Source organism: Castanea sativa, chromosome 5 (assembly GCF_040712315.1).
Source record: "Castanea sativa cultivar Marrone di Chiusa Pesio chromosome 5, ASM4071231v1".
NCBI lineage: Eukaryota > Viridiplantae > Streptophyta > Magnoliopsida > Fagales > Fagaceae > Castanea > Castanea sativa.
Window position 1 is genome coordinate 77,919,233 of NC_134017.1, and position 13,791 is coordinate 77,933,023.

Below are 13,791 nucleotides of genomic sequence, written 5' to 3' on the forward strand. Positions count from 1 at the left end.
ATAAAGGAAGAAAAAAAAATGAAACAAAAGTATTAAAACAAAAACAACAAAAATACATAATAAGAAAAGAAAAAGAAAAAGAATATAGTTTTATTTTTTTTATTTTATAAATGTAAAAAAGAATATAGTTACCGGTTTAGGCAGGCCGTCATTTTCTGAGGAAAGTGTCGGTGGTGTTAAATAACACAATAAGAAACTCAAAAGCATTTAGATTATCCTCACATTCAGTATCTTCTCTGTCTCTGTGCAACTTGTGCCTTTTCGTAACTTCCCAACAAAATTTTGTAGCCTTCAAAGACACACAAACACAAATCACTCATTCTCACACCCACAGACACTCTCTCTCTCTTCTTTCTTTCCTTCTTTAGTACCAACAAACAAATATCCTAAGACCCTTACCTTAACCTTCACTTTAAGTTTAACCAGTCCTACAGTGAGAGAGACAGAGAAAATGGGTGTGGACTTGAGGCAAGTAGTTGCAGGGATACTGACAATAACCATGTTTGTGATGCTTGGGAACATGATCAAGCGTGACCATTTTGATTCTGTTGAAGTAAGCTACTTCTTCAACCACCATTCTTTTCTCTTTCACACACACACACACACTGTTTCTTTTGTTGACTCTTTCTCATTCTGTGTCTGTGAGTCTTGTCTGAACAACCCCTGTTGTGTTTTTTTTTTTCGTTATATGCTTTCAATTTATCTGGATCTGTTTCTCATTGCACCTTAAAGTTTGTTGCTTTATCTTTTTCTTTTTTTTTTAATTTTTTTTTAATTTTATGGGATTTGTTTGCAATTGAGATCGAGATCATGACAAAAGTGCAAAAGTAACAAAACCCATTTTTTATTATGTTGTTTCCTTTGGAATCATTCGTTTTTTATATGGAAATTGACAGAGTTATTTGCTTAACTTCTGTTTGTTTGATGAGAAAATAGAGGAGAATTCAAAAGAAGAAGAAGAGAGAGAGAGAGAGTGAGAATCATTTTAGATTTTCAGATGTATAGACTCTGGTCAACTTAGTCAATTCTTGAGTAAAATTGTTGTTTTCTTTAAATTTAAAGAAGTTTAATCGCTCCTCGTTTTTGTTAAATTTACTTATAGCAACAAGAGCAATTAAAGTAAATTTGATCTTTTACCTTCTTTTTTTTTTTTTTACACTTTATTAATATTCATAATTGCTGCTGCAATGAGATGCTGATTCTAGTTGAATTTATTAAAAAAATGAAAATTAAATTTTCACTCTTTTCTTGCATAGATTAACTCTTCTTGATTTTTTGAAGGAAAAGCTTCCAGGTGGAGGAGGCAATGTTAATTTAGATGGTTCTGAGCTTGAAGAGCAGGGTCTAATTTCTCATTCAAAAAAGAGTGGGGGTCTTTCGATGGACGATGGCCATTATCTAAAACCATGTTGGGATAAGCCAAATTTGGGTAAATATAAATTTAGTACTTAGAAAATGACCAAGATTTTCACATCTTTAATTTAGACCTACTTAGATATGTGTAATCTGTGTCTAATATATTTTAATTTGTTGCTTGGTTTGCAGATGATGTAGAGTCCACAGAAGGGTTTGTGACTTTCTCATTAACTAATGGCCCTGCATACCATGTCTCGCAGGTATACCAGTTAACGATTCTGATAAATTGACTTTGTTCTTATGGTTTAGCATTAGATGTATCATTTGGCTGAGTTGGTTGTCTGACCAATAGCCAAAGATAATAATGCAGTTTGTACAGATGTTGCCTTTTATTTTTATTAGAAAACTGAAAACCAATGGAAGACATAGGAATATTCATTTAGCATGTCTAATAAGTGGCAAAGTTATTTTTTGCAATAGTTAATAGTATAATTATATAAATGTCAGTATTTGTGCCACCCCCATTACCTCTATGTTTGTGAAGTACATACTAGCATGGGAAAAGAGGAGTTTTAATGAGGTTATCTTGTGGGCTGATACAAATTCAGGAAGACAAAAGACCCATTCTTTATTTTGCCCTGCACCATTCTTTTTCTGTCATAGTTCTATGATTTTCCAACAAGTCAAATTCTCAATCCAAAGCATTTTCATAGGGATCTTAAAATGTGTTTTCATGATTTCTGAAAGTCAACTCAAATTTCAATAATATCAAAATTCTTACTTAGTTTGAGTTCTAGGTGGGTGCTGCTCACCTCACTTATCTGAATATGTGATTCAAACCATCCAAAAAAATATTTCTTTGAGGGTCAATTATTAAACATTTCTAAGTTCCCAATTGAATAAAGCTTTAATTATGATGGCAGTTCTGAATTTAACCACAGAAACTGGTGGACAAAGGTTTAATTGTGATGGCAGTTCTTTGAGTGTGGTGTTCACATCAATTGTCTGAATATGAGATTCAAACCCTTCAAAAAATATTTCTTTTAAGGGTCAATTATTAAACATTTTCAATTTCCCAATTGAATAAAGGTGTAATTGTGGTGGCAGTTCTGAACTTAACCACAGAAACTGGTGGATCAAAGTCCAAAGAAAAGGACCCATTGTGCAAACCGTTTTAGGGATTCCTGTAGTGGACTTACATTTCATAGGTGTTGACTTTTTTTGTGTTCTTCTGAGTTGGAATGGATGCTATGATGTTGACTATCTCGTTTACATGTGTATGTAATTGATTGTAATCTGTCTTAGGTGCATCTCTCTCTTTTGTTTGTACTAAATAATTTAGTAAGAAAATCGATTCTCTTCCACACTATTTAAAGCATGCTTTGGATGCTACTAATCCTAGGTCCTTCCTGTCTACAAGTATATAGAAATGCTTTTATTACTCTTGTTTTTTCACCTTTTCACTTAATGAGGGTCCGCTGAAAATTCAGACTTGCCCCTATGATCACTTTTACAGATATTGCATATCAATCTCTCATCTTTCCAACAGGAAATTGATGAGGATCCTGTTATTATATTTAGAGTTGATGAGGACTCACCTCTAATATTCTGAATCAACATAGTTATTTGCATGATCATCTCAATCAATTATTATCTCTGCTATAGAAAATTTTTCCCTCTATATCCGTATTTTTCATGCTCTATATTGCATTCTCTAATCTTGTGATGAGTTTAACTCCTGAAAATCCTCACAGTTTAAAACTATTTTCACCCTTTCCTTTATTCCCTAATTCCTTCTTAAATGTTCCCTGGTATTTGCGTTCCTTAGATTGCTGATGCGGTTGTTGTAGCAAGATATCTTGGAGCAACTCTTGTACTTCCTGACATTAGAGGAACCAATCCAGGTGATGAGAGGTTAGTGCTGATAATTACCCTCAAAAACCTTGTTTTCCTATTGATTCTTATGCATATGTAACATTGGGGTATATTTCTGTGATTTCAATTTTGTTTTCCTTGTTCTTGTTGTTAGTGTTAAACCAATGATATAAATGAGACACTTAAAAAAAATTTATGAACTTTGAGAGAAGCTTTTCAATATTGAGTTCCTTTTGATTATCTTTGTCGTTGTTAGGGGCGGGGGTAAGGGCTGGGACATATGGATTTATGCTGTAAATAAATTATAAAAGTTTTCATGCACCTGTTTGAGCCCTTTAACAGCCCATGTTTTGTAGGTGGTGATAGATTGCTGTTTTGATTTTATTCTCTTCAGTTTCATGTTGTAGTTCTTTATGGGGTTTATTCCTATTTGGTTTGTGGTGTCGTCTGTAAGTTGATTCAGGGCAGATACAACAATGCTAGAGCATGATGGTGAAATGAGAAGACTGTTAGGAACAATGACTTTCAAGCTTAGCAGACTTGCCCCCATCTGAGAGAGAGAGAGAGAGCCTGAACTGTGCATAAACCTAACATATTGAATATCATTAGGGTAGTCTTATTTCAGGATTGGTGGCATTAGGGCACCCAAGTTTGATGCTGAGAACTTGCCCAAGCTTGGATTGCCCTCAGCTCTCACATATGGATGAACTTTGTGTTAATGTCTGTCCAATTTACTGTTCCAACTAAGCCCCAAGTGTCCGTTTGGGAATAGTTTATCTAGTTTTTTTGTAGAAAGTACTGTAGATGAAAGATAAGTGTCGAATAAAATAAGTAGGTGACTCAAATGGGACCCGCAAATAGTAGGAAAAATAAGCAATAAGCTAGCTTATAAGTGCATCCCAAACAGGCACCAAGTTTCTCCAAAGCAATATCTTTGACAGTATAGTTCCTAGTTACCTTACCTATGAATTGGGACCTAAGGAAAATTATTTTGGATTTTTTTTTTTTGGAAACCAAGTTATTTAGCTAGGCTGGATATTGTGTACCTGTGCCATCTTTCTCTCTTTAATTGGTATGCATTTCAAAAATAAGTTTCTGTGGGTAAATTACTAGGTTTTATCTTCCAGGAACTTTGGAGATATTTATGATGTTGAGAATTTTGTAAAAAGCTTGGATGGGGTGGTTAAAGTGGCAAAAGATCAGCCTTCTGAAATATCAACAAGAAATATTGCTGTCGTCAAAGTTCCTAATCGGGTGACAGAAGACTACATTGTAGAACATGTTGAACCTGTTTATAAGCAAAAGGGCAACATACGGCTTGTTACATACTTCCCTTCAGTGAACATGAGAAAATCAGTAAAAACAAGTTCTACTTCTTCTGTTGCATGCTTGGCAATGTTTGGAAGTTTGCAGTTGCAACCAGAGATTCAAGAGGTTGTTGACTCAATGGTTGAGCGTCTAAGAACTTTGAGCCGAAAGTCAGATGGCCAATTTATAGCTGTGGATTTGAGGGTTGATATGTTAGAGAAGAAGGGTTGCCATGAAAATGGTGATACTGGAAGAAAAACTTGTTATAGTGCACAAGAGCTTGCTGAATTTTTGAAGAAGACTGGGTTTGACAAGGATACCCCAGTCTATTTAACTGAATCAAGGTGGCAAAGCAGCCTTGATGCTCTAAAGGATCTCTTCCCTAAAACGTATACAAAGGTGAGGGATCTCTTTTTTTCTACTCAATCTTCTGCTTGTTTATTCACTTCAATTTTGTTCAACTGCTTACGCCTAATCATTGTGTATAATACGCTCAAATGCCCTTCTGCTTCCAAGTAACCGATATCATTAACATCATAATCCTTAATTTGACTTGAGGTCTGACCATTTTTCTTGTATGGAATATTGCAGGAAAGCATAATGCCCGCAGATAAAAAGGCAACATTCTTGGATTCCGAAGGCTCTGAATATGAAAAGGTTATTGACTTCCATGTATGTTCTCAGAGTGATGTTTTTGTACCAGCCATCTCTGGCCTGTTCTATTCCAATGTGGTCGGTAAGAGAATTGCTGCCGGTAGGATTCAAACACTTGTTCCAGCCAATATTAGAGGGTCTTCTGCTTCTGCCTCGGATTTCATTACTCCTTACGTGACTAAGAAGAATCACTTGGCTTATTCATGTTTTTGCTAGTCACCACGCTAAGAAACCCAAAGAAAGTGCAGGACAGATGCATTGAATCCTTCAAAGAAGGTATTACCATTGCCTTAATCAAGTTTTTCAAGTAAGCAGACTGGACAGATCAATTATGTTATTTATACACGACTTGGGTTTGAAGTACCCTAATTTTTATTTATTTTTTCCTGTTAAGGTCATTTCTTAAAATGTCTTCATTTATTTTCTTTTTGATAGATAGAAGTTTTCAAGCTGTCATAGTTAATATGTTGTTTGATATGATATATTCACAAGACTTAACCCTATTTATGTTCTTTGTAAAATTGGTGTAAGTTTCTTTTGTATTTGGTTGAACGAAAGGATTGTTTGTAGTCATTTGAGATGCTGTATTGGTGCACCTATCTTGTCTTTAAGAAGTAGAACTGTTATTAAAACATGGATAAAACCTAACTACAATTTCTTAAATGTGTGTTTGGATACCAATGAAAAATTAAAATTATATTACTATTCAACTTATTGCAATTATTTTTCAATTATTTATGGGCTCCATTGCACTTTTTGGTACTATCATGGCACTGTTGTACTATTTTAACTAACTTTTACATTTATTTACAATATTTTTAGTAATAAATTTTCAGTTTCAGCAAAATAAGCAGTATTAAAATAGACCCCAAGTATAATACATTAAGCTCAAACACATTACACAGCTACATTGAAGTTAATTATTCTTGGAAAATATAAAATGTTTGTGCTTTATTGGTCAATGCAAAAATGCGATTGAATTAACTAGACAATCTAATGTGTTGCACCAAGGAATTGTGCCTAACTTTTACTAATATATTTGATCGTATGGACAATAATTTGTAAGAAATCTGGGAAAAATGGTTTGCCAAAAGAAAGCTACAAGTCTCTTCACTTTGACCTCTTGTTAGGGAGGGTCTTGTTGGGTTTTCTTCTTTGTTGAAACTCAACCAGATGCATGGCAAGATGCTCCCTCCTTGCGCGAATTCTAGAAGGCGTTTTTGTTTAGAAAGCTTTTTAAAGAACATACAACAACAACGATCAGGCTTTAATCCTAAAATTTTAAGATTGGTTATTGATCCTTAATAGGCTATTTAGGTTGGCTACATGTATTTTATTCTTTTCTAAAGAAAATATAGCTATAAAAAAAATGTGAAGATTTTGAGGAAGTAACCGTATTGAAAAAAAAAAAAAGCAAATTACAACTTACTAATCTGTAAAGGCAAATCACAACTTATTCATCTTTAATTTGACCGAAATTTAAGTCACTTATATGTGGTTTGAAATTTGTTACTTTATCCACTTGATGTTAATTTAGTTAGAGTTTTGTAACATACCTATATTTAAAACAAGCCTAAATATGTAATTTTTGTTTAACTTTTATATTTCTCTTCTCCAAAAACACAAAAAACATAAAAATATAAGATAAAAAAGGATCCAACAGAACACTTTTACTATGGGATTTCAAACTACAGGTAGACAATTTAAATTTTAGTCAAATCTTAGGTGGATAAAGTGTCAAATTTCAAATTATAGGTAGATAATTTAAATTTCAGCCAAACCATAGGTTGGTAAGTTGTAATTTGCCAAAAAAACAAAATTCAAAGAAAAACACTTTTTTCATAGTCAAAATGAAATTGGATTACATGATCAAGTTTTTTGTTATTATTATATTAGAAAAATGCTTAATTATTTTCGAAGTATTTTCAATGTAACGAGTAACGACTTGCAATTTTGACCCAAACTTAAAAAATGGCAAAATTACCCTTAAATGAAAATTTCTTGGGTTCAGCTCATGTGAACATTGTGAAGGGAAAAGTTTTGAACCCCGAATATAAATTAATGAAGAACTTTTGTTATCATCCTGCATGATGATAAATTAAACATGAATTTGGTAGCACAAACCAATTAAAATTCTATGCACGTTTAAAAGTGGGGTTATGGTATAAAGGTGTATTTCTTTTTGAGAAGAAGTTTATCACTTATTCCGCGACACTAACTGTCGCATGCAGTTTTTGTATTGATAAATGAGTGTATTTCCTTATCTCATCCATTTCTCTTATATGTGTGTGTGTGGGGGTCCGACTCCCCTCCCGTTCAATTATCTCCCGTTCTCTCCCATTTTAAAATAAATGAATCACGTGTGGCACATAAATGATCTAAAGGTAAGAATAAGGCCGTGTCAAACCCCATTTATTTCTCAAGTTATCTTTTCGTCTTTGCCCCTCTCTTCCCTCTGCAGCATCGCCTCTGTGCCAACCCATTGCCAGTGAATTGGGTATGCAAAGTAACTCAACACAAAAATTCAAAGAGTTTTTAACAAATTCATCATTGTTTCAAACTACCTGAGCTAATCAATAAAGTTATCATTTATTTATTTTTTATATTACATGAGTGCAAATATAATACTTTCAAAAACTGAAACTTGTGTAATAATCACAACTAGAAACTTGTATATAAATTCAACTCATTTTGTGATCTTCTACGATCAAAATTAGGAAAATGAGTAACAAAATCAGTAACCCATCCCCACTAGAAAACCCATACCCAAAAAAAAAAAAAAAAAAAACCAACGAATATTCTTCCGCGTTGTGTTCTTATTATACCCACTAAAAAACCCATAAAAAAAAATCTTAGTATCACCGTAATTCCATAACTAAAACAATTGTAATACCTTGCTGTCACCATCAATACCCAAAGACATAACCCACATCGGAATCACAGAAAAGCAGCGCTGCAAATTACCACCAACCTTAGCCGAGACCCATCCCACCACCACCGAATCAAGCCACCAAAATCAGAGAAAAGAAATCTTGCCACCATCGGCGAAGAACCCAGATTCATCGAACTCTTACCCTTTATCCAGTCATGCCACTCCACAAAGTATCGCTCTGCCACCAAGATCCTCTTGCAATGTGCTCAGTGTAAGAGAAGGTAGTTTGAGCAAAGGTGATGTTGTAGAGGGAAGAGAGAGGGGCAGAGAAGAGGCCAAAATGGGCAAATAGCCATAGATGTTGAAGAATATAGTTAGTAGGCATTGATTTGAAAGAACATATAATAGTAACATCTCGACTCTTAGAGAGTCGATTTTGGGGTTATAAATCGAGTTTTTAATGCTCGATTTTTATGGTCTGATTCTGTCCGATGTGGCATATTTTTCACGTGGTGTCTAGTTGGAAATCGAGCATCTGAGACTCGATTTATATCTTTTATATATCCTCTTCTTTGTCCTTATTTTTCTCGGGTTTCACTCTCTTCTCACCCGATTCTCGCTTCTTCTTCCTCTTCCACGCCGATTCGCCCGCCGCCCCGCCCGCCGACCCAAGCAAACCCAGGCCGCCGCGCCTCAGGTCGCGCGACCCAGGACTCCGCGCCCAAGGTCGCGCGAACCTGGGGCGCGGCGGCCTGGGTTGCGCCCAGGCCGCGCGACCCAGGTCGCCGTGGATCTGGGGCAATGGTTTTTTTTTTTTTTGTGCGTATTGGGTTCTGCGTGATCTTCCCATGGTGGTGATGAATTTTGATGGTTGTTGATGGTTGTCGTGTATTTCAGGAACAGATGGTAAAAGACTTAGATTAAATTTTTTTGGCCAAAATGGGCAAATATTCATAGATGCTGAAGAATATAGTTAGTAGTTAAGGTTTACAAACTATATTTTTTACTAGCATCTCGAGTCTAAAAGACTCGATTTTGGGGCTATAAATCGAGTCTTTAATGCTCGATTTCTATGGTCTAATTCTGTTTGATGTGGTATTTTTTCCACGTGGAATCTACCTTAAAATCGAGTCTTATAGACTCGATTTACAAACCCAAAAAAATTAAATCGAAAATCGAGTCTTAAAGACTTGATTTACAAACCCAAAAAAATTTAATCTAAGTCTTTTACCATCTGTTCCTGAAATACACGACAACCATCAACAACCATCAAAATTCATCACCACCATGGGAAGATCACGCAGAACCCAGTATGCACAAAAAAAAAAAAAAACCATTGCCCCAGATCCACGGCGACCTGGGTCGCGCGACCTAGGCGCGACCCAGGCCGCCGCGCCCCAGGTTCACGCAGCCTAGCCGCGACCTAGGCCGCCCCGCCCCAGGTGCCCGCGGGCGGGGGCGCGGAGGCCTGGGTCGCGCGACCTGGGGCGGACCCAGGTTTGCGCTGCCTGGGTGCGACCCAGGCTGCCGCGCCCCAAGTTCGCGCGACCTGGGGGCGACCTGGGGTGCAACCCAGGTTCGCGCTGCCTGGGCGCGACCCAGGCCGCCGCGCCCCAGGTTCGCGCGACCTTGGGCACGGAGGCCTAGGTCGCGCGACCTGGGTTCGCTTGGGTTGGCGGCGGCTGGCAGATCAGAGTGGAAGAGGAAGAAAGAAGCAGATCAGGTGAGAAGAGAGTGAAACCCAGAAAAAATAAGGACAAAGAAGAGGATATATAAAAGATATAAATCGAGTCTCAGATGCTCGATTTCCAACTAGACGCCACGTGGAAAATATGCCACATCGGACAGAATCAGACCATAAAAATCGAGCATTAAAAACTCGATTTATAGCCCCAAAATCGACTCTCTAAGAGTCGAGATGTTACTATTATATTTTCTTTCAAACCAATGCCTACTAACTATATTCTTCAGCATCTATGGCTATTTGCCCATTTTGGCCAATTTGGCGGGTTTGTAAATCGAGTCTTTAAGACTCGATTTTCGATTTAATTTTTTTGGGTTTGTAAATCGAGTCTATAAGACTCGATTTTAAGGTAGATTCCACGTGGAAAAAATGCCACATCAGACAGAATTAGACCATAGAAATCGAGCATTAAAGACTCGATTTATAGCCCTAAAATCGAGTCTTTTAGACTCGAGATGCTAGTAAAAAATATAGTTTGTAAACCTTAACTACTAACTATATTCTTCAGCATCTATGACTATTTCCCATTTTGGCCCAGAGAAGAGAAGAAAAAAGATAGCTTGAGAAATAAATGGGGTTTGACGTGTCTTTTTTCCTACCTTTAAATCATTTATGTGCCACATGTCATTCATTTATTTTAAAATGGTAGAGAACGGGAGATAATTGAACGGGAGGGGAGCCGGACCCGTGTCTGTGTGTGTCTCAAAAAAAAAAAAAAAATTCTTAGGTCCTGGTGTGAATGGTATGCTCAATGAGACGATCAATCTGACCCATCCGACCAACCAACTCACTTTGACTGGCAATGTCACACGATGGTTTTAACTAAGGCTTTATCAGTTTCGATATTAAAATTTTTCTTTTGGAAAATGACGAATTTTTTTTTTGTTGTTGTAAAAAACTCTAATTTTCTTGTGTTTGGTAGAAATCTTGAAAATGAGCTTAAAAGTGTGAATCTTTATTCCTTTGTTTCACATTATGTGAGATAGAGTTGTTTTTCGGAAATTTGTAACCAAAATAAAAGAAAGAAGTCTATTTGTCATAAGTTTTTTTTTGACCAAAAGTAGTTTTTTTTACCATTTTTTAACGCTACCAAACACATGGAGAGAAAAAAACTATCTTTATATAAGATTTTTCATCAAAATAAAAGGCGCTTGAGTAGGTGATCATGTGAAATGTTTGATCTTTTGTGACATTTGGGTTCTTTGGCACATGTTGGGCAAAAGAAAATCATATCCCACTTGACAAACTTGGCTAATGGCATTGAATAACATATTATGAGACAATCTTATCGGAAATCTTTCTCACAACATGTGGGATCACACATGTGTTAAGAGTTACATTTTCTTTTTATCATGTATTCTCATTCTTTGTTTTCACCTAGCTACCATATTGTCACTAACTCGTTGGTAGGGGACTCCTCACCATTTTGGTGTTTGGGTTGTTAAAAATGGCTTTTTGAGATTTTTTAGGGCTGTTTGGTAAGGTGTTTTAAGCAACAATTTTCAGTTTTTAATCAACATTACATATATTTTCACACACTTTTTCATCCAGATGTATTTTCAAAAAATACAAAAAATATTACTAGAATAACATTACCAAATGACCCCTTAAGTTTTAACAATTCCAATGCTAAATCGCTAATGCTCTTTTAGAGCATTCTCATTAGCTCTTCTATAAAAAAAAAAAAAAAAAAAAACCATTTTAACACACCAAAAGCTTACTTTATTATTTTAACACACCATTTTACAATTCATCATTTATCACATTTTCTATTCTTTAATTCTAAATATTAAAATAATATATACAACACATTAAATAATATATTTTCTCAAAACCTAGCAAATATACAAATGCACAGCCAGTGACAGTCGCCACCACCAAAGAACCAACAACCATTACTACAACCACCGCCACAACAACAACCACCACTACAACCACTGCCATAAACTACAACCACAATCACCAGGTCCTCCAACAAATTTCCAAATCCAAAAACCTTAACAAAATTAAAATAAAAAAAAAACTCAAAATCTTCAACAAAACCCCAACCCAACAAATCAATCAAAGATCAGTGACTGCCACTGGGCGAGCAGAGCTTCAGATTGGCGAGCTGAGCTTCAAATCCTCAACAACCTCGCCGCCGGAGTCCCTCCAGTGCATCTGCGAATATCGAATCGAAATCGTCCTCTTCTTCGTGACAGGAAAAGAAAGAGAGCGTCTTCTTCTTCGTGACAGGAAAAGAAAGAGAGAGCAAGAGTTAGTGACAGGAAAAAAAAATAGAGAAAGAGGCGTAGAGAAAGAGAATGGAAAAAAGAAAAAAGGGAAAAAAAGAACCCGAGGCCATGTGGTGAAGATGTTGGAAAAGAAAGAAGAAGAAAAAGGGAAGAGGGAGTGACTGAACATGGGAATTAGGTGGAAGAAGAAAGAAGGAAAAAGTAAGAAAGAGAAGAAAGAAAAGTAATAAAAGGAGAAAGAGAAATGAATAATTTTTTTTTTAAAGCATCTGTTCATACCATTCCATCTTTGGAACGGTACTGTTCACATGTGTCAAAATTTATAGGATTTAAAACACCTTATGAGGAGGGTTTTTTGGTGTTTGTTATGTCAAATGTCAAATATTTGGCATTTAGCACACTTGATAATAACAGTAGAAAGTACATTTGAGAAGCAATGATCTATCATTATACTATTTAGTAAGCATCTGCGTCAGTTCCAATGCAGATGCTCTTAATAAAGTGTTATTCTCTGCTATAAATACCATGATAAAGTGATGCAATTGAAAATGGCGTATTTCTGCAACGAAAATACCCAAGGATGAAACTCACCTAAATCTAATTATGAGAGTGATCAATGATCATAGAGACGGGAATTGGGTTTGTAAGTGCAAGGCATGTAGGAACACTTGTCTGAACTCAAAACTATATATTTATTAAACTCAGACGTTATAACAAAGCCGTCTTAGCTCAGTGGTAGAGCGCGTGGCTTTTAACCACGTGGTCGTGGGTTCGATCCCCACAGACGGCGTTCTCATGTATTTCAAATTATCATCTTCGGCTGTAGTAGTTTCTTTTTCTTTTTCGTTTTGGATATAAAAAAAAAAAAAAAATTAAATTAGTATTCTACAATAATAATAATCAATTGGCAATGTAAAAAAAGTAATATTTCTTGCATTGCAAAGTAGCGACAATCCCTTCGTCCTTCCCAAAGCTTTGATCCAAATGCCTATGCATCAAACCATCAAAAAGAGTAGTTAATCAACAGCTCTGCGACTCTAACTGCTAGTCGCACTGCTGCTAGCAGTTTTAGAGTTGATGGATTGTCGTATGTTTGTGTGCTATCAAAAAAAGAAAAAAGAAAAAGAAAAAAGAGTAGTCAAACTCAAAACTCAAAAGTATTCAATGGCAACAATAAAGCTTTACAACCTTTCCAAGTATTATTCCATTTCAAAGGTTCAGTTCAGTGGGCACAACTCAATACAAAGACCTATAGCTAGACAACAGCAATTTTTCCTATTGGTCTCTCTTTTTTTTTTTTTTTTTGGCTGAGTATTGAAGAACATAATATACATAAGTTTTGAAGGTAACACTTAACCTCCTAGTATTGTTTTTAAGTGTAAACCATTAAAAGTTTTTGAAAATTAAGTTAATAAACAGTGAATTGTTCATAAGATGATGATAACCACGCCCATATTTTCACATAAAACAATAATACAACGAATCTGAAAATGCATCTCAACCATGTTATAAAACACATTCATTTTAATAATTGTTTCCTAATTGATGTTCTAAGTAAGACCCAAACATAGTTCGAACATGAATAATTTGCAATCACATTAATTATTGAAATGAAAGCTTTATTTATTTATTATTAATAAATAAAGTAAGTCAGGATTGGAAATCTATATCGTCTTGCTCCATGATCATGTTTTACCATCAGATCAAGATATCAATTGGTTTCTTTTTGGTGTAGGCGATATTCAAAG

At 35.6% G+C, this 13,791-nt stretch overlaps 1 protein-coding gene and 1 non-coding gene across 2 annotated transcripts; both read left to right on the forward strand.

Annotated features, from left to right (window-relative positions):
• The first annotated feature begins 226 nt into the window (after window positions 1-226).
• Window positions 227-5,788, forward strand: LOC142635968 (protein MANNAN SYNTHESIS-RELATED 1-like). The gene is made up of 6 exons (XM_075810018.1): window positions 227-553; window positions 1,282-1,429; window positions 1,546-1,616; window positions 3,185-3,270; window positions 4,359-4,938; window positions 5,131-5,788. Exons 1-6 carry the CDS (start codon window positions 452-454, stop codon window positions 5,407-5,409), a joined length of 1,266 nt encoding a protein of 421 aa, XP_075666133.1. The 5' UTR covers window positions 227-451; the 3' UTR covers window positions 5,410-5,788.
• A 6,973-nt stretch (window positions 5,789-12,761) lies between these two features.
• On the forward strand, window positions 12,762-12,833 carry TRNAK-UUU (transfer RNA lysine (anticodon UUU)). Its single transcript has one exon. It is a non-coding gene; the product is annotated as a tRNA-Lys (tRNA).
• The last annotated feature ends 958 nt before the right edge of the window (window positions 12,834-13,791 follow it).